Source organism: Dryobates pubescens, chromosome 11, assembly GCF_014839835.1.
Source record: "Dryobates pubescens isolate bDryPub1 chromosome 11, bDryPub1.pri, whole genome shotgun sequence".
Classification (NCBI taxonomy): domain Eukaryota; kingdom Metazoa; phylum Chordata; class Aves; order Piciformes; family Picidae; genus Dryobates; species Dryobates pubescens.
Genome location: NC_071622.1, coordinates 18,925,578 through 18,952,690, shown reverse-complemented (window position 1 = coordinate 18,952,690; position 27,113 = coordinate 18,925,578). Strand labels below are relative to the sequence as shown.

General features: G+C 39.1%; 1 protein-coding gene across 1 annotated transcript in view; it reads right to left on the bottom strand.

Annotated features, from left to right (window-relative positions):
* Positions 1-27,113, bottom strand: part of COL24A1 (collagen type XXIV alpha 1 chain) — a 126,172-nt gene that overhangs the window by 29,397 nt on the left and 69,662 nt on the right. The window contains exons 25-39 of the mRNA XM_054165019.1: positions 22,865-22,918; positions 21,110-21,163; positions 20,123-20,176; positions 19,276-19,329; positions 12,903-12,956; positions 12,559-12,603; positions 12,400-12,444; positions 11,283-11,336; positions 7,782-7,835; positions 6,756-6,809; positions 6,480-6,533; positions 5,291-5,344; positions 4,630-4,737; positions 1,706-1,759; positions 1,137-1,244 (exon numbers count right to left, since the gene is read on the bottom strand). Coding sequence (XP_054020994.1) covers positions 1,137-1,244; positions 1,706-1,759; positions 4,630-4,737; positions 5,291-5,344; positions 6,480-6,533; positions 6,756-6,809; positions 7,782-7,835; positions 11,283-11,336; positions 12,400-12,444; positions 12,559-12,603; positions 12,903-12,956; positions 19,276-19,329; positions 20,123-20,176; positions 21,110-21,163; positions 22,865-22,918 — 900 coding nt within the window. The remainder of the gene's footprint in view (positions 1-1,136; positions 1,245-1,705; positions 1,760-4,629; positions 4,738-5,290; positions 5,345-6,479; positions 6,534-6,755; positions 6,810-7,781; positions 7,836-11,282; positions 11,337-12,399; positions 12,445-12,558; positions 12,604-12,902; positions 12,957-19,275; positions 19,330-20,122; positions 20,177-21,109; positions 21,164-22,864; positions 22,919-27,113) is intronic.

Genomic DNA, 27,113 nt, shown 5'->3' with positions numbered 1-27,113 from the left:
ACAACAATGTCACTTGAAAAAAATCTAAATATTGAGATTTGAGAAGCACAGGCAATTTTTTATTAGGTCCAATTTAATTATTTTAAGTAATAGCAAACCTCGTTGTTTCTCTTCTTGGAACTGAAAAGGTTTAAAGAGCAGTGAGGTTATACATGGGTGTATGTGGATTAAAGAATCACAGAATGCTAGGGGCTGGAAGAGACCTTGAAAGACCATCTAGTCCACCCCCCGCCTGCCAGAGAAGGATAACCTGTACCAGATCACACAGGACTGCATCCAGGCAGGTTTTGAGTATCACCAGAGAGAGAGAGAGAGACTCCACAACCCCTCTGGGCAGCCTGTTCCAGTATTCCATCACACTCACAGTGAAAAAAGTTTTCCTCGTGTTTCTATGGAACTTCCTATGCCTCAACTTCCACCTATTGCCCCTTGTCCTGCCATTTGGCATCACTGAGAAGAGCCTGACTCCGTCCTTTTGGCACTCACCCTTTACATATTTATAAACATTAATGAGGTCACCCCTTAGTCTCCTTTTCTCCAAGCTAAAGAGCCCCAGCTCCCTCAGTCTCCCCTTGTAAGGCAGGTGTTCCACTCTCCTAATCATTTTTGTGGCTCTGTGCTGGACTCCTTCAAACAGTTCCCAGTCCTTCCTGAACTGAGGGGCCCTGAACTGGATACAATATTCCAGATGCAGCCTCAGCAAGGCAGAGTAGAGGGGGAGGAGAACCTCTCTCGACCTACTGACCACAGCCCTTCTAACACACACCCAGAATGGCACTGGTCTTCTTGGCCACAAGAGCACATTATTGGCTTGTGGGGCATGAGTACTCTGGCATGCTCTGCCATCCTGCTCTTCTGATAGTGAGATTAGGAACCTGAGCAGAGCATGAGATAACTCCTTCCAGGTCCACGACACAGATTTCTGTCGGGAAAGGTGCACAGGTCTTATTCTGATGCTGAAAGACTAGGGCATGCATCAGGATGCACATAGTGGGAAGGACACTGCCTGCATTCTCCAGCTACCTCAGAAAATATGCATACATGTTACAGATGTGACTTGCCTCTTTCCATGAAGAGATGTGATTCAGCTAAACCAGAAATATATGAGCTCTTAAATAAGCATGTTTTGTACAAACCAAGGGACCTCGAGTTCCTCTTGCACCTTTGGGACCAATTTCTCCAGGCTGCCCCGAGTCTCCAGCAGGTCCAGTTTCTCCAGGAGGGCCAAGCTGCCCCTTTTCACCCTGTCGGTGTCATCGTATTAAAAATAGTAAGGAATAACAACTGTTTCAAAGTACAGTACTCACCAGAGTGAGTAACAACATTGTTTAATAGCAATATCACATTTACATATGACAAACACCGTGCTACTGAGAATGTCTGAACCCAGAACTCTGCAGTGAAAAAGACCCCTCTGCTACAGCCTATTGGTTTGCTTTGGTTTAGCCAGAATTAATATTTTTAACAGCAGCAGAAACTGTTCTGAGTTGCAAAATCACATTCTGATACAAATGTCAGTTTCCCAAAGTCCTGAATGCTACTGATTGCAGAATGAGGATAATTCTAATTGCTGCAGCTGGCAAGAAAAACATTGGCTTGAAGCATGACATAAAACAGGGATAGACTTGGTTCAGTGGAATAATTTTGTAATGTAAGTTTGAGTTTCAGATACAAAGAAGAGAATTTGGAACATGAATAATGCTACCTTCTTTCCTAAACGGCCCCTCTGACCTGGATTTCCCGGTGTTCCTTCAGGGCCCTGTACATTTATTAAAGAGAAAAATAAATGAATAAGAAAAGCTTGAAAACATTTAAACTGTGTTCCCAATTGGATAACTAAGTAAGCTTTTGTAATGCAGAGATATGGGAGGAAAAATTTCATTAATGGTGGCTGCAAGCAAGTTGGTAGGACTATTTCAAGTTACCGCAGAAACAAGTGGGCAAGCATCAGGGATCACTTATCAAAAGACCAGTGAAAATGCACTGAAAATAGTGTGGGGGGAACCAATAAACCTTGTCCACACAGAAAATAGTACTTTAGGAGTAAAACTTCTTCAAGACAATCATGGGATTTAGAGAAACACAATAGACAACCAGAGGCAAACTAAGAAACCCTTAAGCTGTCAAGTGTGAAGAGCAGCGGCTCTGACACAACTTGTAGAGCAGGAACCTAACTTAGTAAGTGGTGGTGCCTACCATTGCCTACATCTTGGTGACTGTGTAATTGGGTGTGCTGCTGCAGATGAAGGGTGCTGTGGAGCTACAGCCCTGCTGCCCTCTAGGTCATTTCAAAAATTGACCCTTCCCAAGGGCTGCTCATTGGTTTCAATTTACCTCGAAATTCTGTGAGTTAGAGGAGGTAATTTAGCCTCATTTTTGGATAAAGGGAGATACATTTGGATTTTTTGAGTCATTGTGGTGATAAGCCAAGGTAAATGCAGTTGAAGCTAATTTGGGAAGCTTGTTGCTTTGTAAACTTCTAAGGAAAATGCAGTCTTATTCTCATTTCCAATAAAACACTCAGACAATTGATTATAGAACTAATTTCCATGTTTGGCCCAAGATGTTATGATCTGTCCACATTCCTAGAAGGAGGTCAAACCAAAACTGTGATGTGAGCACTCCCAGAGTATGAGTGGGGAGGGAGGAAGCTCTGCAGCTACCGTTGGAATGTGTGGAAAAGAAATGTGGAAAATCCCCCAGTAACCACATCCTCCCAAACATTGAATTGCCAGACCCTCCTGTCTCACTGAAGCACAGCAGCACTGCTGATGTTGTTTACAATATGTGAGTATGATTACATACGATGTAGATATGCCAAGGCTGAGCTGTTTTTTGATAATTTCAGCATATGAAGCTTCCATGCTTTTCCAGAATTGCCAATCCAAAACAGAGAGAGAAAAAGAAGTTAGGGTGATACTGTTGTGTCAGGAACAAAAATTGTTTCATAGCACATCAAGTGCTTTTTTCCTTCATGAGGAGAGTAGTTCACTGTGAAGAACACAGAACTAGAGGCATCAGATTGTAACATTAATGCTTACAGGACAGAGGGGACAGTGCTCACAGCAGCTGTCAGCTGGCCCTCCAACTAATGTTTACCCAAATTGCATCATTGCAGAAAAGCTAAAGAGAAGGCAGCCAGAGGACTGCAAATGAGAACATGATGATTTTTGGTACATGAATCTGATGTCTAAGTTGAAGCTACAGACTTGCTTTGGAAAATGTGCTCCAAAATATTAGTTCATATGAAGAAGTTGCATAAAATTTCAGCAAAATAGATTTTCTAGAAGGACTCTAGCTGCTGGGAGTGATGCCAGAACAAACACATGAACTGATCTAACAGTGTTGACTACACATCCCAATGCTCATCTACTATTTGTGTATGCTTGCTGTTCTTTCCCTCCATCTGCAATCTGCTTCAGTTGTTTATATCAACTGGTACTCCCATGGTATGTTTATATAGTTCCTTCCCAAGGTACTGAAATGAAGTTAAAGAATAAATATCTTTCAAGGATGAAAGGGAATCATGACGTTCTTTCTTCTCTTTCCTTACTATTTGTAGTATATGTCTCATCACAGGGTGCTTGACAAGGTGAGAAGGTCCACCAAAGATGTGACATCACAGCACAGAACTATCATTTGAAGCAGGGCTGCCCAGCACCATAGACTATCATACCTGGAAGCCAGTTCCAGCGCAAGATGAACAACATCTGTAATTTTGTCTTTAACAACAAATTGGCAAGAGTGTAGAAGACCATTGTTAAGAAAGGCAGGCCACGCAACTAATCAGGAAGCATCAGCAGGAATAATTTGGATTATCTGATATCTATCATGTGATACTGGTTTTAAGTCACTTTTGACCTGCTTTACATTCCTTAGAAGAGAAGGTGCTACAATCCACACCGATGCTTAAGAAATTTCATGCACTTGATGTTTGTGCTGCAATGATTTTGTTACTAGAAACATTTCTGTATGCTTCTTCAAACATTCTAATGTTTCTAGAAACATTTTTAGACCTTCCTTTTGTTGTTATTCAAACTAAGCATGTATGTGGCAAGGACATTACCACAAAATCTTCAATTTCAGTCATATCTTGTGTGTTCTAAGGTGCATAATTGTTTACAAGCTTCTCCTTTGCCCCAAGGAACTTTTAATCTAAACTGAAAAATAGATAGCCCTGGAATAGTAAACAAAGTCAGGAGTAAGGAAAGTAATACAAAATGAAAAAAGATCTTACAGCACAATTTATGGTAGTATATGCACCTAGTCAATTTGGGTGTTTTTAAAATTTAAAGAATGATCTAATACTTTGTGATTGATCAGTCTCCAGATGAAGGTGATGATAGAGACTAATGACAGGTGGGTGTCTGGAGGGAACAGGCATGAAGGGAGAGGCTCCAGGTTGTGTATGTGTCTAGATTACAAGTGGTGATAAATCGCCATCTGCCAAGAGGTCCCAGACTGAAGATAGGAAGAACATTTGTCTCCACTCTCTACCAACTCTGAAAAGTGAGGTAAACTAATTTAGTGATGTCATCTTTAATTGCAATAGAAAAATCAGAAAATAAATAAAAGAAGAAAACAAAACTTAAAATAAATTACAAAAAGCAAATGAACAAAAACACTTACAGGAATGCCCGTTATGCCAGGCTCACCAGGAGGTCCAGCAATTCCTGGGAACCCCATCTGTCCTTTTTCACCACCTTCTCCAAAGAGTCCTGGGTCTCCAGGGTCTCCCTAAACCAAAGCAAAAATAGATTAAAAACAAGGTTAGTGAAGCTGCAGATTTACTTAGTCCTGGGAAAAGTGAATCCTGAATCTTCAAGTCTCACAAAAAGCACAACAAAACTGATGCAAATCTTACCAGTCATATTCAGACCAGTCACCATGTTAAGAAAAAGCCCTTTATTTATATGCTCTTCCAGAGAGATATTGCCTCATCCATCAACAACTACCTGAAGGTGTCCTCTGTGACATTTCCTATCTTGGTACCTGCCACAGTCCCTGGCACAACATTGATTCAATGCAGGGAATGGAGCATCCTTGGACTCACTCTCTCCAACAGCATAGTCATCACAGAAATAAGCTGTACTCAGTTCTACAGCTTGCACTTCTCTGTCAAGTCCTCCAACTTCACAGCCCTTGTGAGACAGGTATGCACCTAAACTGCACAGGAAAGTCTACAATGTACCGGGCCTCCTGTTAAAACTAAGTTTACTCAGCTAACGTCTGTTGAAATAAGAGAAAGAAAAGATATTTGCTTTACATCTGCTACAAAACCTGAACATACCTTTGGGCCATCTTTTCCTTGAACACCATCTTCTCCCGGAGGTCCTGGTTCACCCTTACAGAGAAAGGAACAGTTTGAAACAAAGTTATTGTCTGAATTTCTCAACATAGAAGTATTGCCTTGGAAGAAGTCAGACTAGTTTTACACATGCTTATTGTCTTTCTGGACCACTTTTATATTGCTGTTATAATTTATTTATCTTGACTTTTCACTGCTTCATAGTGAAGTCACAGATCTGTGAATCTCAAACACAGGAAAACATAAAAGATGATCAACACTAGAAAAATGAGGCAATACTATGTCCACATAACACTGGAGATTTGAACAGTGGCATTGATATTTTTCCATTTCAGAGTATAAAACATGTAATTACAGTAACCTCAAAAATACACCTATTCTGTCCTGAAACTTCCATGTTTATGCAGATATCTGCTATATTGGTACATTTAGTGAAAACTAATGATTCACCAAGAGTATTGGCACTTTGGCATTTTGGAATATTTGTCCTTTGTAGGTAAAGACACTGGCAGCTTGCAACTTTTTATGTAGACACTAAAAAACAAACTGTGTAATGCACCTCACTGAAGATTTTGGGCGGGAGGAAAGCATGGTACGACTTAAATCCGAAAGGACAGTTTATGCTCTTTTAAGAACAGCCTGGATAAATCCTTTTCTAGCACATTAGAAGTTTTTTTCAGTCTTCAAAGTAGGCAACTGTTTCAGTCAGATAAAAGGTGTAAGAAAGCACAGGAAGAAGGGGCACGAGTGCGTGATAAACCTAAGTGCCAAATGATCCACCCAGGTGCTTCGGATGGTGGTACCTTTTAGACGGTGTACACCCTGCTCTGCTGACTCTATACTGTTCCTATTATCTCACCTGGACTGGGTATCTGTACGCAGAATTATTGCATGCTATCATCTTAACAGCTGGGCTGGACACCCTTGGATTTATTTTCATGCTCAAAGCACTTGTTGCTGTCTCTTAGTGACATGAGACACTTAAAAATATTTCAACACTATAATCAATATCCTTGCTACAAATCACCTTTTTTTTTTTTTTTTTCTTCAAGGTATCAGAAAATAGCTTCTTTTTGAATTCTTCCAATAAACCAAGATTTCTCAACCTGCATTTCTTGCACATTTGTAACATCCTCTCCTTTTTGGAAGAAGGTTTGTATCCACAGCTTACCCTTAAACCTTGGATGCCTGGTTCTCCAGCCTTCCCAGCAGGTCCAGTGTCTCCCTAAAATATCACAACAAAAATAAATCATTGGATTTTAAGGACAGCATTCCTAACAATGGTGGGGTTTACAGATAATGTAGTCATCATGATAATAACTATTTCTTACTGGCTTGTTTTCTGTATCACTACCTACTTGTCTAGTGAATTAGGTCACTCTGATTTGATTTACTTTAAGGACATTTGAAGATTTAAACAACACAAGAAAAGAATGTCAACATTTACCTTTGTGCCTGGTTCTCCTTGCAGGCCAGGTTCTCCTTCAGGGCCAGGAGGTCCCTGCATGGTACAAGAGCTACTGTTGTACACAACCACAAATAATAATTTTGCAACACCAAATAATATAGACAAAATTGAAGCAGAAAAATGGCATAAGACATGGGGAATGATGCATGTCTGAAAAAAAACCAAATTAAAACACAGTTCTTTTTCTTACTAGAGCTGAACAGAAGAAAAGAAAGGAGTGTATAGGGGTTGCTGAGGAACTATATGGGTCAGGAATATGTTGAAGACTCAGCAGTACCACTAAGCCTGTATCTTCCATCATAAGTTATTAGCAGGTTGAGCAATCATCTATCTTTTGTAAATCTGACTGTTTAGGCTTGGAGCCAAGTAGATAGAGCCTTTGAAGAACAAAGGCCTTTTTAGAGACTTCAGCCCTTAAAGAGTTAATAATACCAGACTGCTTCTTGCAAAGTTTGCATTTAAACCTTTTTTAAAACCAGTCAGAAGACTGGATTTTGGATGAGTGCAGAAGCACATTTATTTGAACAAACCAAATCTCTGCTATTTTAAGTGAGCTCATCCCTCAGCTACTTCATTGCAAATGTGGCAAATACATTCTGTCATATTTCTTTCAAAGAGATATTAAAAACAAAATGAAAATACAGAAGCAAAAGAAGACTGCCTGCAGCTGCTTTTGTTCTTTTTTTTTTTTTCATCTACCATTTGTAAGGACATATGATTAATGCTGCTTTATTGTTTATTTAAAAGGGGGGAAAAAAAGCAATTTGCACTTTTTAGGTGCAGATATTAAGAATGTAAGCCCAAAGACAAAGGTCACAACAGAAAGTTATTTGAAAGTTGGTGTGTTGGTTTTTTTTCAGTAGCTTTAAGTAGGAGAGTCTGTTGGCAGCTCAAGGTATTCATGTCAGCTGTAGTAAATAAAACATACAGTTTCTAAACACATTTCCCAGGCTTATTCAGTTGCTTGAGTGCTTGTAATTGCTATGCGAAAGGTTAAAAGCTCACCTCAAACCCTGTTTCCCCAATAGGGCCAGCATCGCCTGGTTGTCCTCTTGGACCCTGGCATTAGACAAAATTTTGTATGCATCATTCAATTGACATTAAATTATACTGTATCATCTTTACATTGTATAGTCTCCTCAGAACTCTTCCAATTGGCATAAAGAAATGTATTTCATTGTCTTCGCTCCTAAACGCCACAGTGTGTGTAAGTACATGATGGCATACACTACCGAAGACCTCACTGCCAATCTTGACACACTGAAATAACAGATTTCAAATAATAGTGCAGATGTCTTTTCTCTCAGACCAAAAGTAAATTATTTTCTAAACTAAGCTCTCCTCTTCATTAACTGAGACTTTGTTTAATTAAGGTTTGTTAGACTGTCTGGTTTGCTTTGTGGAAAAGCCTACAGTCTGGTGTGGAATTAACTGAAAACAACTACTGTATGCTTCACTATGGATTTAGCAATGTTTACACAGGACAATCACTGAAGTGTAATGGACTGGAGGCTTTTTGTTAATATTAGCAACTATACTGTGCACATTTTCTTATAAGCCCTACCACAAGTAATACATTTACTGCTATAACACGTAGGGACCTTCCTAAGTGGCACGCTCAAATTCTCTACACCTATTACACTGTTCATCTTTCCTCACAGAGGTGACATTTGTGTGCTGGGGGTAGAGGTTGCCTGTAACATCTTACAGCTGATTCCATAGTGTCTATGTACGTCAGGACAAATCAACATTCTGGATGTACCCAGTCTTTGAGCTTTCATAAAGTTCATAACCATTTACCCCTTAAGGACTGTGTTTAAGCACATTCTAAATTCAAAACACATTGTTGATGTGTTACTCTCATGCAAAAGAAAGATGCTGCTACCCATATTTATGATAGAACCACTTTAGGCAAATATTTACTCCTTTTTGTTTTGCTTCCTCTTACAGATTATGCATATGGTTTTGCTCTTCCTGATGACTTGGCAGCAATAATGCAAGTAATATGCTTCTCTTGGAACAATAATGTAAACAGTATAGTACTGAAAGGATTTCAGCACATGCATATATTTTGCCCTATAGCTTCATTTAAGTGTGAACAACTGAAACTGTATTTAATTTCCTGTTGAGAATTCACTTAATTCTAAACTAAGTCCACTGGTTTTCATTTGCAGCACCTCCATAACATTCCACTAGGTAAGTGTCGCAAAGCCTGATTCATGAGCCAAGCATTTCTTTGTATTACCATGGAGCTAAGTTTGTTGGATTGGTAATGTATTTTACCCCCAAGAATAGAATAGAATAGACCAAACCAGGTTGGAAGAGACCTTCAAGACCATTGTGTCCAACCTATCATCCAACACCACCTAATCAACTAAACCATGCAACCAAGCATCCTGTCAAGCCTCGCCCTGAACACCCCCAGCGACGGTGACCCCACCACCTCCTCGGGCAGCCCATTCCAATGGGCAATCACTCTCTCTGTGTAAAACTTCCTCCTAACCTCCAGCCTAAACCTCCCCTGGTGCAGCCTGAGACTGTGTCCTCTTGTTCTGGTACTGGTTGCCTGGGAGAAGAGACCAACCTCTGACTTCCAGGCAATTTCAGATGCCAAAAATTTGCAGCAATATAGAGATTCATTTGAATCATTAACACAAAGGATTTGCAAAGAAGGATTTTACTGAAATATCTAACAGGTAGGTAGTGTAGTTTAGATCAAGCCTCTTATTACAAAGAGTTGCAATTGCTTGTTTCTCTGCTTCTCCACCAAGAATTAAAGTTTTTCTGATCCCTGCAGAACTATTGACAGGGTCAGAGAAACTGCTTCAGCAGCTGACTTGCATGTAGTGACTAGCCAACAGAAGATGAAATCAAGCTGATTGGCTGGGCAGTTAAAAATTGACCCATACATTTAATTTCATAACATGTTGTGTCATTCTCAATACTTCTTTCTAACTCCAGAGACCACTTTCCAAAGACATTTCACTTTTTCAGCACTTGTAAGAAAAAGTACCCTGTTCCTTCCAGGATAAGCTTTTCTATCTTCTACACTGCACATGCAGATTCTACAATGATGAGCACAACAGAAACATAGGTTGCTCAACAGTGGACCACTTGGATTAGATAAGGCTGATTATCATTCTATATATATGAAAATTCAGACTTGACCAGAAAATGGCAGGAGCCTTGCTTTGTAAGGCTCTCAGATGTCACACCATGAAGATTAGATGAAGTGACGAAGTAGCAGGAATACAACAATAACTGTTAGAAAAAACATTTTCTGTTGAGATGTTTTGCCACTCCTACAGCTGGCAACTCAAGCTGAGATGGCAATTATGTCCAAAAGAAAAGTTACCAAAACAAAGTTGGTATTTTTCTAGCCTCATAAGCATGCCAGCCTATGGTTTAGTAGAAATAATATTTAATAACAGAAATATTAATAACTAGTAGAAGTAATATACTTTATATCAACGGTCCACACAGGATTTAAATTAACTACATGTCATTTCATGTGCAAAATAACTTTTCAGAAGCAATGAAAACACAAAGTTTTGGACACGTTATTATATTTCTGCACTATAAAACAGCAGCCTTCTCTGAAGTTTCCCTAGGACAGCACACACTCTTTCACTGTATTTATATAATCTGTTTTTCTCCCAGTGATAAAGACGTAATACTATTCCTGTCATGGCTACATCTTGCAGCACTTTGTGTATATTTGCTGCAGGTTCTGCACAATCTTCTGTTACAATATTAGCCACATAAAAGTGAGCATGGCTTTGAAATAATGACAATCAAAACAAGAATCCATTCAGCAGAGGAAATATTGGAGGTTTATTTTAATAGTCTCTTTTCTGTTGAAAATTTAACTTGCCAAATAGATATGGTCCCTGAGTTCCTGAATAAGTATCCTAAAATCTGCTTGAAAAAGCCATACCACCAGTATCTGTATTGGCACTTATATTTACACAATCCATAATGTAGTTTGCTACCTCAATGCAGTGTAAATCCACACAATATTGTGGTCCAGATTCTGTCATGATCTTTTCTATTGTGCACCTCACAGAATCACAGAATGTGAGGGGTTGGACGGGACCTCCAGAGATCACCGAGTCTAACCCTCCTGCCAAAGTAGGATCACCTGAGGCAGGCTGCATGGGAATGCATCCCGGTGATTTTTAAGTCTCCAGAGAAGGAGACTCCACAACCTCTCTGGGCAGCCTGTTTCAGGGTTCCCTCACCCTCAAGAAGCATCTCCCCATGTTGAGGTGGAACCTTCTGGGTTCTTACTACAGTGCTTCCTAGCTTGATTAACATGTCTCCTTATTCGTAAGTTACACTAAGCATGGAAGGAAGACTAGTCCCGCAGTTTTGGAACAACTACTCCACATTTCCTATCTAACCACAGCTGGCAATACTGAAACCTGCTAAAACAGTGCCTGATTTACCAGGAAATTCAGCATAATATGTGGAAAATATTTTAAGCCTGTATAAGGATCAACTTACTGGCTCTCCCATTGGTCCCCTGTCTCCTGTGGTTCCAGGAGGCCCAAGTAAACCCTGTAAGAGTAAAATAAAATAAAAAAATCAGTGGAAACAAGCTGGTTTGTATTCTGTGAAAAACCACTTCCTCTTGTATTTCTGCTCACTCAGTAACTTGCTCAGAAATAGCCAAGAAATACATTCAGCTTTTTCTACTGGTTGCAATGCCACATCACTACCTCCTGTGTCAGGTGAGGAAGCCCTGGAAGAAATTCTTCCTCAGTTCCTTTTACATAGACATGGATCTTAATTGACCCTCTATTTACCAGTTGCTCATCATTCTCCTTGGACTCGTGCTGCTTTGTGTGTGCCCAATGGGCCTAAACACAGTGTTGAGTTTCTTATCCTACAAACTGTATTTAAGATGATCAGTAAGGTTCACAGCCCACTTTCTGCTCAGCCTGGCTCATAGCCTATCTATCTCTCACTCCTAGAAACTCTAGTTGTATCTTGTACTACCTGCAGCAGTATCTTGTACTTTGCAATAAATGTATTAATTCCCTTAACGACAACCTACTTAGGTTTTGGTTTATTCATTTCTGTATGTTTAAATATATCTAAAAGTCCTAGTGAATGAAGAGGAAAAGAAAATCCATTGTGTCAAAGGTAAGAGGCAACAAGCTCGTGCATCTGAGCAGAAGAATCAAAAGAAGTGCAACGACAATCAACATTTGGAGTCTCAATTTCAGCACAAAATCACCACCATCTGCTTTTCTGCTTCCTTCCTTACTGAAAATCCAATATAATTTGAGTTTTTAAAACAAAGACTCAAATTGCATGTGTTAGATTTCTATTGGAAGAAGCCCTGAAAGGAGAAATGTTCTGTTATACATGGTACACATTTAAAAGATTTTTCTGCATTTACCCCACCACTGAAAGTATACATCTACTCTAACATCTATCAAAGAACTATTTTTCTGTGTCACAATGACCTTCTCCCTTGAAATTACAACAAAATGAAAAAAAGGAAAGAATCTTCTAGGCCACCCCCTACTAACTTCTTCTGCACTTTGCTATCAAACAAAGTATGAAGTTTTGTGACTTTTTTTGGGGTAGAAGTACTAGAGAATTTCATACTCACAAGTGCACCCTGATCACCTCTTTCTCCTGGATTTCCAGCTTTACCCTGGTCAAAGAAGAATTGAAAGACAGTGCTGGCTTCAGATAATTTCCATAAACAGCTCAGTACTCGGTTGAAACTTAGTTAAGGCTTACTACAGAGATTGGCTCCAATACTTACGATAAGCCCAGGAACTCCTTTCTTTCCTGGATCGCCTCTTTCTCCCTGATAAATAACCAACAATGTGTCAATTCTGTGTGCATTTGCTGGATAAGCTGCATAGACTTGCTGTCAGTTTAAATGCTGGGTAACTGCACAAAGTGCAGATTCAGGCTTAGATGGACTTACATCATAGTAATAAAGTTCCTGAAGAAGGGAGAAATTTGAAAATCACCTGGATGATATGGAACTTTATGGCTTCTGACCTGCTGGGTTGGTTTTCTGGTGGGTGAGGGTTTTTTTGGGTTTTTTATTGTCTGCTGTGGCAGATGTTTTGTATAGTATTGAGCAACACAAGCACTCACCTTAATGCCTTGTGTTCCTGGTTCTCCTGGAGGACCATCTAGACCTCTTGGTCCCTGAATATTGAACAAGTGATTTAGAATATTAATTATGTATTATATTTAGCTATCATCAAGGCAATGCAACATGAGCTTTAGGAGAGAGGAAACATGTTTGTTAGCACAAACCCCAATTTTCATTGTGAAATAAAATTTCAAAGAATAAAGTATCTGGTGTGCTAAAATACAAATTTAAGAAGAAAGATTTTTTTTTTTAAAAATATGTAAAGAAAATGTTCTGGGTCTCAAAGACAGCTTTCAAGGTAGTATTTTCAGCTCTCTTTCCCATCCATTTCTTATGCATGCAACATATTTACAGGAATTTACAAGATGAGCAGTAGCTGCATATTGTAAGTTGTATCTGCAAAAATCCAGCTTGCTAGTAAGACTCTAAAACAGGCAGATAATTTTTTCCCATTACTAAATCAATTTGAGGTAAGAGTAAAAGCAATTTATAATCTTGCATAATGAATCACTTTATTGTTATACTGGAATGTCTCTTTGTAAATTGACATTTTACAACCAATACATGATTGTTTAGGACTGGAAAACTAAATCTATTTGTTTAGAAGTTAATGAAAAATCCTCAAAACAGATGACAAGCAAAATGGAAATGAATGTTTTTATTCATGCTGAATTAAGAGGTTATTTCCATAATACTAAACACCATGACTATTTGGGTATGGAAAATAAAACTAAACCCAGTTAATAACGTCTTAAAACAAATGACCACTTTAAAGCAAGAGCTAAATAAGTATCGGCACAGAGCCAGGCTCTTTACAGCAGTACACAGTGGGAGGATGAGACAAAATAGCTTTTCTAGTGGAATCTGGGCTGGGATCAGACAGAACTAGTACACGGCCATGGCAGTGTCTAGAGGAAAACAATCTGCATTTTGAGAGTGTATTTCTGAGATGCAGAGCACCTTACATCTTGGGTGACAGTATATAGTGGAGGGCATGCAATCATGACTGATTTCCAGAGAGCTATACCGTTCTAATAGGTATTAATAGAGATGTAAAAAATGGCTTTGTTGGAAGCACATCTGATTTGTTTAGATTACTTTCCCCTCAAAAATGCCTGTGAATTACTTTCTCCTCAAAAATGTCACAGCTGAATTTTTGGAAACAAAACATAGCAGAATTCTGGTCTTTCTGACTTGGATTTACTTATACACACCAAACCCTTTGTCAGAACAGATTGTGAGCATGCACATGCTTCTCTCTGGAGCTACAGTGGAAATGTCTGACTGGTAACTCATGAACAGCATGTATCCATATTCTTTTAAGCTTTCCTCCTGAAATGGAGAAATGTCAAAAAAAGGCCTTTCCTGTGAGCTGATATATGTTACAACTCCTGGCAAAGACAGAAGTACCCCATGAGAAACTTAATCTGCCAGCATTTCAGCACTGCTGCTTCTGGCCAGCACAAGTGAACACAGAAAACATAGGAAAATGAAAGGCATGGAAAGCTGTCTGAAAACTTTGGATATCTCAATAGTTTGGGGGACATCTGTTGTGAAGCAATCCCTGGGTTAGCCTGGCCACCTTTTTTGTTTCGGTCTAAGCCAGGAATGAGTAGTTACAGGCCTTTTTTCAGCCTAGAGGAGAAGAGAGGCTACAGAAGATGAGATGGCACTCTGCAAGAGTGTCCCAAACCAAAGGATATTAAGTTTGTGAAAAAAACTCATGGTGATTTCCATGCACTCAGAGATCAGAACCGAAACACTAATGGTGTTTTCAAGGGTAATGGAGGCCTTTAAAAGAACAAGAGTGAGCCTCACATTAAGATTATGTAATGGTGCAAACCAAATTACTGAATTATTATATAGCATATCATAAAGGAAAGATAAACATCTTGATCAAATTAGCATCAGATTAATGGTTTGCACTTTTTCTGTAACTGATATCCATAATGCACACAAAATGGCTTGCAACAAAAATTCAAGGCAGACTAAGCAGGTTTTGAGTCCCATGATCTGATGTTCCTTTCAGGTGAAATGTCTCAAAGAACAGGAGAAGAAGGGAGATGGGGAAACTTTGAGATGGAGTGAGGATAGGTCATTAAGTGGGAGACACTCTCAGAAAAGCTGCAGAGAAATCATCTAGAGCAACACAGGAAGGGGGAAATTGAGAGTGTTAACCTGAGCAATTGCAGGATAGTTTTAGTGTTTCTCAGATTTTTTTTGGGTATGTGAGCTATCATTTGTCATTTTGCATCCTCCACATGACATAACAGGGAAAAGCATCTCAAGATGAGAGGCCACATTTTGATTATACATTTTGATTATTATATTATAATAAAGAAATCTCTTCCTATGTTTTTTATCAATCATACTAACAAATAAATTCTTTGAACACCTGTGACTTCCTTTTAATTGCAAAGAGGGTCATAAGCCCATAGTTTGAGAAATGGTGTTGTCAGAACACTGGACAGGATTCTCAGTCTGTGGAATGCACATAACACACCAAAAACCTTTCTGCTAATCATGCAGTTCTCCAAAGCAGTTCACACCAACAGCCCAATCATTAGGAAGAGAATGACAACTGATTTGGTCAGTAACAAGGAAAAGAGGCCCACCATTCAAATCACCCACCCTCTACTACATGACTTCGAATTGAAAACAAAGTAACAGGAGCCAACACCATGTTTTGCTTGAGACTCTGGGGCATGCCTGTCCTTAGCCAGCTGCAGAACAGAGTGAAGGATCCCCAGGGAAGAGCAATTTAATAGTTTAAACAAAAGCACACCATAACATTCCTATAAATAGCATGATGTGACTCATTATTGGCATAGTTTAATTGAATCTGCATAATTTCCTACTATAGTTAATACAGAAAGAGAGATACACAGTTTGCTTGCTGTTGTTGAATTTAGGCTGCAACAGAACTGAGTGCTAAGCTGCTAAAAGATCGCTCCTGCTTTTTTTTCTTTGGCATGGTTTCAGCTTTGTTTCTAAAATGGAACTTACTACATTGAAAACTTTAGGATGATAAACTGAGAAAAAGTTAATCCAAGGCATCAAGAAGGTTCTCTCTCATCCTGCCTCCTAAATACAAGAGTGAAAATATCAAGTATACTATGTAGCTACTTTTCTTTTTCAGTGATGGCCATAGGAGAATACTGTTCCATTGAACAATTATGCCAGATAAACATATTCAGCTATTGATGTATCACAAAGTACAGTGGCCCCTTGTTCCACATAACTCTGAAGCACATACATTTTTCTAGGTTCCATACTCCCTGCTCTGAGAAGTATGAAAGATACCACTCATCAAAACTGAGCACTGATGTCCTTAGCTCATTGAGGTTCTTTTGTGCCAGTGCAGACACAGCTGAAGAAGAGCTAACCATACTGGCTGCTACAGACATAAGCTGCCGTTGCGTGACCCCAAATCTACAGCACTTCACTATGCCATTTATCTGAGTTTTCAAAATAGAATTTCCTGAGCTGCATTTCAGGAAAAAGCAAGCAGAAAAATCACAGCTCTTGAGTTTAAGAAAAACCAAACATCAACCTGAAGGATGCAAGCTGCTAAGAACAGTAGCAACTATCAGGAATTTGTTTAGTTCTTACTCATGAAATTGATGCAGTGATACAGGACCTCCATCCTCTCAAAAGCTCCAGTGGTACGATTTGGAGATTACAGCATGAACTAAATGAACCAATCTCTGACATTGTGACTTTCTTCTACATGCATTAGCAAACAAGAGCTACAAAAAAAATTATGCAACAATGGCTTCAGTGTGCCTTCAAGATGAATGTATTTCTGTTTTCTGGTCACAGAGAGAACTTTTAGAAGCAGATATTCCCACCCCTACTCCTCAAGTGTACCTACAAAGTACCTACAAAACAATCTTCTCCCACTGTCTTTTCATGAGATTAAAAAATAAAATGTGGGTCACAGAAGGACCCAACCTTCCAAATGATTCCAAATGCTCCGTGCTAGCACTACAGCGTATGCCCCCAAATCTCATGGCGGCAAGAGACTCCATAAACTCCTAGACAGCCTGCCTTCAGCTGTCCATAACTCCTGGGTGTACTGGAGACTAAGCAGCTGGATACTCTCAGGCATAAGCACGCTGCTGGGTAATCTTGGATGTGAACCGGTTGCTGAAAGGTCCTGAATTTATGAGATGAAGGAATTCTACTCTGTGACAGTGCAGAAGTAGAGGGTCAGTGCTCCTAAGACTTCCTGCAGATTCCAGCTGTGAAGACGGGATATGTTCCTGTTTCAGCACACAACAAAGGGGATTTTCCATATGCTTCTATTTAACTTCTGTATGTGACTGTGGTATTCATTTTTCCAAGGCCTGCCACACAGAGCTCAGGTTCTGACACTTCTCTGTCTGAATCCAGTGATGACAAATCCCAGGTTTCAGGTGGCCCCGGATATTTTCCTTATACGAGATTCTTCTTTGGGTCTAATATTTTGGTCTTGAAAGCAAACAAAATTTTCAGTTGCTTCGGTGGGAGTATTTTTGCAGAGCCTGAAGACTCAGGTCTGCTCTCTGAGACCCCCTTCCATGAAGCATTTCCAGTCACGCTGGATGGAAACAAGGGCATAAACCATAGCTCCGATCTGAGACTTCCACAGAGCTCAGGATGTTTGGGATTTATTTTGAGTGATTTTTAATTATAAGCAATGTACTCCATGAAGTGCTGCCAAAATCACAGAGAGACTCCCTCAAAAATTCCTCTCAGTTGGCAGAAGATGTGACAGTCGTTAAATAAAAACTGTCTTCTACCTTCAAAATAGAGTCTAAATTGAAATAAGTCATTCCCCTATGAAAACAATTACCAGGTAGCAGATGCTGTTGGGAAGGAAGAGAGCCTGTAGAGAAGGACTCACATTCATGTCAATAGCTTGGCAATGAGTCCATCTCTGGCGATGATATCAAATGGTCTTGCTGGGAACAGTTTAGAGTGGAATACTACATTCAGAGGAATTAAAATGTACAACCTGCAGCATTTAAATACCAATCTCAGGGACAACTATTTACATTAAATTGTCTTTGAGCTAGGCTTCTAAGCCACTGCACTCTCTGGGACACCAGTCAAACTGAAATTCTAATGGACTGATAGGGCCCAGGAGTTTTTCTTTTTAGATAAAGCTCAAACATCAGCACTTTACAGTGAAAATGACTGTATGTGTATACTCTTCTTCTGATGCCACTGCCTTGTGTGTCATGATTCAGTGTCACACTTCAGCATGTATTTTGCTTTCAGACATGCTCCTACTGAAATCAGAGAGGTAAGGCACTCATTTGTTTCACTGAATCAGGCCCCTGAATAAGAAGTGGTGCAAAGTTGTTACTTTATTGTTTTTTTTTCTTTCACAGTTGATTTGCATTTCTGTTTTGGTTTCCATTAGCAAATCTGCCTGTGGAGGAAGATGACTGTTTTTCCCTTTGTGATTCTAAATCAAAGCAACGAGTTCCACTCCTGTCAGAAGGCTAACTTAGTCATGCATGTAGGGATCCCATGAGCCTCTCTCCACTGAACTCATATGTATAGGCACGTTTTGAACACTTCACAAACCACTTCTCTGATAGCTGATACCTGTGAGTAGAGTATACTGTGCTAATCAGTGTGGGTGGAGTCTGCTTCCTGCAGGCATCTTGAGCTTAGACTGCACAAACATGACCAAAAAAATGGCAGGGAGGAAGAGCAAGGGACCAGTAGGGTTTATGAAAGAAAGTGGTTCTGAAAACCATGTAGCCAACCATCCCCAGGTAACAAACTACAATACTTTCACTGATACTGATTTTGTGCTTTGTGATGAAATGCACATACAAATCAATGTGGACAGACTTCCTCCTCACTTAAGTGGGCCTTAGATTAGTGTTCTGTACACAGTGAAAAAATAGTTCTCATTTTCCTAATAAAAATGAATGAAATAAAAAGGACTATCAAATCTGAGGTTTGAGATTCTAGCATGTACTATCTTATGACTTTGCTTCTTCTTCTCTTGGAACTCCATTTAGGTGATTTTGATTGTTTTTCTAAAGACATAAATGACATGCAGATAAAGAAAATAGTCCTTAAAACACTGAAACAGTCCTATGGTAGTAAAAAATGCCAACATTTCCATACTTATGTATAGAGAAAATACAGCCATTGATTATTTTTGTTCTGGTCCTGCTCTCAGCTGAAATCTCAGCCCCACTTTATCTGTACTGTGAAATGGAAATCCAGGTATCATCTGATTTCAGTGCAAATGGCTTGAGTCCAGACAGCAGAGCTCAAAGGAAGCAACTGTACATAGGTAATACATTAGATGCATATTGGCAACACACTACTCTCAAAGTAACATGAAACAGCAATATTACTTACCGTTCTTCCCTTAAGTCCCTGTGGCCCTGGTGGCCCTCTTGTCCCTGAAGGTCCCTACATGTCAAATAGACTTATTAATTGTCTTTTACATACAGATCTCTGAAAACTGCAAGGCTCATGCAAAAGGAGCAAAAGCCAAAGTAACCACAACAGTTCAATCACTTCAACTCAGAATTCAAATTCAATTACTTGTGCTAGTACAACTTATCTAGAAAAATCTAAACAAGAGACTTTATGTAACGTTATCATAAGAAATCACAATGTGACTGCGGAAAAATTACTTCTGTCCAACATCCCCAAATGGCTAAAGGATACTTGGATTTCAGCAACAATATTTTTAAAAATAGCCTGAAGATTTCTGACAGAAGGTTCAGGTTTTGTCTGTCCTGAGGACCCAGACTAGCCAAATTATTACACAACTATACACAGAAAATTAGAATATAATTTATTTTTATTAACACTGAAACTAAACATGTAATGAATGCATTTATGTCAGGCATCAATGGATTAAAACCTAAATTGCTGTGTATTTATAAGCCACCCTTTAAAAATGATGTTCTTTTACTTGCCTCAACTGAGTAATTTTGAAATGGATGACTAGATGTTATAATTAGTTCTATCTCTCATGGATCATCCTGGTAAAGAGGCAAGGAGACTTTGTGTCTGGGTGGGTAAATTTTCATGACAGTTTGTAAAACTGCAGTATAAATTAGAAACCATTCTTAGCTTCAGCAAAGCAAAAAAACCCCAAACAAACAAACATAACAAAACCAACAAACAACCAAAAGCCAAACCAATTTGAAAATGGTACACTTTATGGTAAACCAAAGCACCATTCTATACCTACAGGTAATCCTTCTGGCCCCAGAGGTCCAGGGCCTCCTGGAGGTCCTGCATAGCCCTAGAATTGAAATACAGAAAATATAGAACAGTTTTATCAAAATTATCATAACAATAAATCCATTTACTTACCTGAAAAAATGGAGGTTAAGTTAATAAAATGTTTGATCTTGCAAAATTTATTACCCAAATCTTGTCTAGAAAACAGGCATTTATTTGCATATATCACAATAAGCATTAAAGCAACCCCCTCAGACACTATCTGACAGGGATGTACTGAAACAAAAGCTACTGATTCCTGATTCCACTAATTTCAAACTTCAACACTATGACAATGGGAAGAGAAAGTTGCCACATCCTGGTGTTGTGAAGAACTAGCCAAGACAAAATGCCAAGAACAGTTCTTGAGGGCTACAGTGACTTACTACTGGGAAGGGCTCTCAGTACTGTGGCTTAACTGGATTTGCCTATGGCAATAAGCATTATTTATAGTTGAAAAAAAAAAAAGATAGGACTGGATCCTATGCTAATAAATCTTCCTCTTTTAATCTCTCTAAAAAGATTCTTTCCACGGATCAAAAGCAGCTGGTTGAAGGTAGTGTTTGGGTACTGCTCTGCAGTAGAATTAGAGATTATGCTACTTACCAGTCTATATATTAAAAGAACCTGTGTTACCCCAATCTACACAGGAGGTCTTTATTTTACTTTCCCTCTTTTATTTATCTCTCTAATTGTATTTAATTTTTTTATATAAAGTTGTGTAGAGCCATTTTCCAAAAATGTTGTTGCCCTGCTGCTTCATTCAGTGGATCACTCTGCAGTATCATTTCCACAGAGGGCATAAAGCTGCTAAATTAACTTTCTTAGCATCATGAGTACAACGCTTTTCCATAAGGCCAGTGCAGTGAGAAGAGTGAGAATTTATTACTGTTTTGGAAAGTAAATTGCCCTTATGAGTAACATAATTATGGATTCTACATTACTTGTGACTTACCATGACACCTTTCTCTCCAGGAGGACCTACTGGTCCTGGACTGCCTCGCTCTCCCTTTAACAAAAGATTAAAAATAAGAACCAAAACAACCCAAAACAAACAAAACAGTGAGTGCTCTTTCCCTGAGTCATTCCATGTCCACCGAGCCAGGTGTATCTGGCCAAAAAGTCCAATCTACAATAATAATACCAGAGCAATCCAAATTGTCTTTCATGAAGGTTGTAGCCCATAGTCTGTAAGACATTTATTTGCTAAAGAGAGCCACTGCTTGCACTGCAGAACACTATTGGTTCAGGGATGGCCCTTCAGAAACAGCACAGAGACCTTTTTTTTTCCACTTGTGCATTTCTGCACTCCTTCCTCCTACAAGATCACTCATTTTGAAAAGTTGATAAAAAACTGAGTTTCTCTGTCTTTTCTTTTCCTAAAAGACTACAGAAGAGATCGATACTACATCAGTCTCTGCAAACTGCAGCTAGCAGAAACCTTTTCTCTCTGCTGGGTGCATCACATTTGCAGTTATGTTCTTTAATCCATAAAATTCACCACAATAAACAAGCAAAAATAAAAAATTTGATTTTCACTCCCTTATTGTTACAGTATGTGTTAGAATGTCTGTTCAGTTTGTTTATTGCAGCTAACACTGTGTTGCCTACTGTAAAGATACGTTTCTTCAACACAATTATACTGGAAGCATGTTTGTCATTTTAATGCACACAGCATGTTTACACTGTACTGTTTAAATAATAGAAGAGAAAAAAAATAAAGTCTATAGCAAGAGCATAGCAATGACAGCAATTATTGCACCATGAATGAGCTTGCTTCCATTTGCTGGTGACAGATGAATTAATTTTTTACTACCTTTTCCCTCCTATCAGCAGTATCCCAGGGCAATTTTTGTTGTGCCAAGGATAATTATAAAGAACAGGAATCCTTTGACATTGAATTCTAAGATGATATTATGATTATAACCATATGAGACCTGTTTTAACAAGGATTGGTTTCCACTGATGTATTTCCTTTCATAAATTATATAAATTATAATCAGATTTTCATGGAATTTCAAATACATTACTAAGATTTTTTTCAATATAATATCTGAATAGCTGCCACCAGTCTAGGTGAAATAATTCAGCCCTACAGGGAGGAAATGCAAATGGTGCTGGATAATTCTGACAAAAAATTATGGTTTTATTATAATTGAAGCTGACATGCTGTCCAGTAATAGTTTCCTGTTTTTCAGTTTTAAAATACTTCACCTAAATAAAACCACGTCAAGTATGCTTAAGCTATTTAAACTGTCTCCCACATTAAATCTCCTAAACTTTGCTTTCATAAATACAACTGCTCCTGCACAGCAGAAAAAATGTTGTCTTCTTTATTCCATCAATGCATACAGTCAGATTTTACCTTTCTACTTTTGTCTGCATTATGTAGCAGTGCAAAACCATTAACTGCTGCATAAAACAAGTATAATTTATGTCAGTTTCTGCGTCAGTGGATAATAAAGTGAGAGCCCCAATATGAACAAGACATCAAATCTATCATCTGTAATCTAACTACTAAATAAAATCAAGGATATCAGATGCATACCTCAAATAACAGCATTTGGATAGCCATTTATTACAGCTCTGAAGTAGCTACAGGAATGTTAGCTTTGTCAGAGGTCAGTAAAAGATCTCTCTCTGATGTTTTATTGCCCCAATAGTTTTGAAGCTGATTTTTGCTGCTGAGTAGTCAGATATGTTATTGTACCTTTTCCCCAAGGCTTCCAGATGGCCCAGTTTCTCCAGGTAAGCCAGCTGATCCCTGTACAAAAAGTAAGCAGAGCTGATAAATGCAATGTCTATACCAGTTCATGGTTGGCACATAACCTGCAACCCAGCAGCAGAGCACAGCGCAGCACATTTCTTCATCCCAGAAAAACACTGGTCTGTTTGTGTAGATGTTCCTGTGGAGAAGTGAGGACTGCACAAGCAAACCTGGCTGACAATCCTTGCAGGAGGATCACTGCATCTAGACACACCAACAGTAAATGGCAACTGCTAGAACAAAAATTGTATTCATTTAGTCAACATACTGTGCTACTACTTAAGGTCTACCTACTAAACTCAGCCTTGCAGTCCTACAATCTTTGCAAACATAAAATTAAAGGTGATAATTGCTCTACTAGCACTTCAGTCTGACCACAAATTTCCAGGGAAAAAAGTTCAGTGGAAAAAAGTAAAATCTGATCAAACCAAAATTATACTGGATCAGGCAATGTCAGAATTTTCACTTCAAGAGTTATATCTCTAAATGCCTTTGCAGTCAGAGGATCAGAGTCTTTTAGTCTATCAAAAATGAAGTAACTCTCTCCTGAGGCTCTCCCATAAATTTCTGCTGGATAGAACAAGTACCAACACAGGGGACAGGAAACAGGAGCGGAAGGACTTTTCAAAAGCTTACTCCCAGTGCTCGCAATACCTTATGTTATGAAACGAAAATAAAGCAATGACAACAAAACCCCAACAACCAAAACCAGTCAGTGCAACATCCCAACCAAGAAAAGCACGATACAGTGAAGTTGAAGAAAAAAGTAGGTGTCCAGAGTACATGGCATGACTGCTCATGAAAGATGGCAGAACCGTGAAAGCTCTTAGTAGTGACATAATACACAACTGTACCACATCTGTAACACCTTAAACAAAAATTTGCATTTTAAAACATACAAATCACACTTGGGCATTGCTGTCACTATATGTGTAGGCATGTACTGGCTTAAGCAGCACTACACTGGGATTTAAGTGAGTTTTCAAAAAGCATTACTCTGAGATCCCTAGTCTGCTCCTATTCCTTTCAAGAGCCTAGTAGTAGTTTATTACATTGTAGCAGTTTTAGGCTATGCCTTTAAAATTTAGCTGCAGATTTGGAGTAGAAAAGTAGGAATATATAATTAATTCACTATTGGGTGTAAAAAGGAAAAACAAAAGATTATTCCAAACAAATTCATTGGGCAAAGTCTGGGGTATAGAAGCAGTTGTTCCATAACATCTTTCACATTTCGCTTCCATTCCCATTCCTTTTCTTTTCTCCTGTGGTTTTAGCTGTTCTGCTTCACTCGGGGAGATAATAACCACTTCTGGCTGGCCTTGAGAAAAGATAAGAACACTAACACAGCTTCTCTAACATTCCTTCCTTTTTTTTCCTCTTTGGTACAAAAAGAAAAGGGGGTGGTAGATTGGGGGGAGGGGGGGCAGGGGAGAAGCTTCCCTGATCTCTAGGGAAGCAGAGGGGTAGCAGGGGAGTCTCTGTGTTATTTTCTAACAGTATAATATTGTAAATACTGTATATTTTGCACATATTCATTGCATTCCATTGTAGAGTGCAGTTTTGCTTGTAAATACATCTTCCATTTGTTTCCAGCTGAGTTAGTCGTGCTTAGCTAATGTGAATGGGAAACTTCAGTCCACCACATCACACAGAAATAATTTCATAGAGAAAGACAGCATTCCAGTCTGAGATTTCTGTCTTTAAAACCTTCCAATATAGTTCAGCTCCAAATACTTTAATATATCAGGTGCAAAATAATGGAAGTTTAGGATTGTTACTAACTTTCTTGGACTGCTTTCTTACCCTGCAGATCCCATAGTTCACAGATTGCAATGAGCCATTGATACAGCTGCCTTTGAGGTTGACAATTGTGGCACAAACTAATTTCTGGAAGGGGCTAAAGAGATAAATAGTCATCAGTATAGCTGCTGGACCAGTGTATTAGATGTGAGAACTTGTGTATTATATGTCAGACCTGAGAAATCTTTTGGCTTGGTAGCAGACAAAGATTCATGCTGGTGATACTGGCTCAGCCAACACCCAGACGTCACTGGTAAGAATGAGGGACTTTCACGATGAACTCCCAGTGAGCTACTACTGCTACCAGTCATGGCCAACAGTGGGCCTCAGTACCAGGCAGAAATCTGTGAGACAAAGAATTAGTCTGTACTCATATTCATCAAGATAAAAGAGTGTGAAGGTATAGTTTCAAAAGGCTAACAACTAATGACTTTGATTCTCTTATTCCAGAAAGGGCATAAGACATATCAGAGCCAAGATGTAACTCAGACCTCCTCTTCTTCCACAGAGACACTCCTGATATCCCAGCCAATGCCACACTGTTTGTAGGACTGAAGATGCTGATTAGAAAGATGGGTAGCTGTGCCTTGCACCAAGAGTGAAACATTTACTATACAGCCCTTGATCAAGTCCCCTTTTCAACTCAAAAGTATTGTATTTCTGGCTCAGTCATTCTGTTCTGATAGAAGGAATGACTACGAAGCACTGACTGTGAAGGTGACATTAGGATTAGCCTACAAAACCTCCCAGAGTGAAGACAAAATTTGGCAGTATATCAGTTCATTTAGAGTAAGACCAAGGTACAACATAGACACAAAAGTATCATTATTACCATTTACCATAAAATCTTCACAGAATTTATATCAATCTGAATGCAATAGGTTTCTGAAAGCAGCAGGTAATGCCCCATGCATTCACCAGTCTTTGAAAAACAAGGTTTTTTCTCAACTGCCTTTTCTCTTGGCCTGTGGCTTACATTTCTTGTTGCACATCCCCAAAGCACAGACTTTTCACGGCAGTTCAGAGAACTCCGTCTCTTGAACATGCCGAAAACATCAGTTAAAGTCCATTTAATCTTTTTTCCCCAATCGCAGTTTCCATTTTCCATGAATTAAGCATCCTTGCTGATTTTCACTTTTGCAAGGGATATGCTATTTGCTTTACAGGAATTCTTCTCAAAAGCAACTATACTCCTAAGCACACAGCCTCTCTTCAGTGTGCGTTTGCCTTCCCACACACTCTCACAGGCTAACCATTTTCAGCCTGCTCTGGGGCTGCCACTGACAGCCTAAATACAACTATTTTTTTTTTAATTTGTTGAACTGTAACTTTCTTTTCTTTTTATGCACCCCCCCCCCCCCCAACTTCCCCTTTCCCCCCTGTCCCCAGATGGCGAGGGGGGAACACTTCCTATTTCAGCTTGACTTGTCTTCTGCTGTTTAAAAAACTATTTGTAACTGGGATAATGCAACTGGGGAGACTTGCTGACATACAACTTTTCCAGGTCTTTGAAGATTATTTTTCCAGGATTTGTGTTCATGAACTCTGCTTATTTTAGTTCGTCCTTCTAACACCAGTTGTACATGCTGCAGCTGACAGTTCTACCCATGTATGCTTTTTCAATAGGTGTATAAGCATCAGTTATTTCTCATTCAGAAGCATATTGTCCAAGGGCTAAACTTCTGTAATGGAGGTGGCAAGGAGAAAATGGCATAATCTTGCACTTAATTCAGTGTAGCCTAGTCTGGGCAAATGCTAGCAAAACAAAACAGCACCAACCCTGAGAAGGAACTGTTTTAAGTTCAGGTAAGTTAACTTTTGTGCCATAAAAGCTGTGATATGAATAATTTTGTTAAATCATCCCTGACACGTCAATACAGACAAGTTTTTTGTATGAGATGCTGATGCTGCTTTCAAATATTTGCTATCACTGGATATTATGTGATCAAAGCTTACACAAATCCAGTTACATGTCAGGAAAGCAAGATTTTCCTCCAATTTTCTCAGTAGCTGAAGAGGCTGTTTCCTTTGGCATGACTTCCAAATGACTGTCTCATTAGTAGTGTAAATTTGCTCTGCTTGCTGTCCCTCACTTCTATCGTACCCACTTCCTCTTCACTTGAACCTGATAGTCCTGCAGTTAACTGAGTACCTTACAAAGAACAGCTGCTGGGTCCTACTGTAGCTTTGGGTAGCACCACCTGAACCTGCCCATCCTTCCCTTTAAATAGAGCATATGCTATTAACAGAGAAACAGGTTTTGCTGTATTCTTGGTTAAAGAATAGTGTCTAAATTTTGATCCTGGACACGTTTCTGAACTAGTAGCAAAATCTGTGTAATTTTCAGTTTATGGGTCCAGTGAACATGTACTTCAGCAGAAATGTGGAGAAT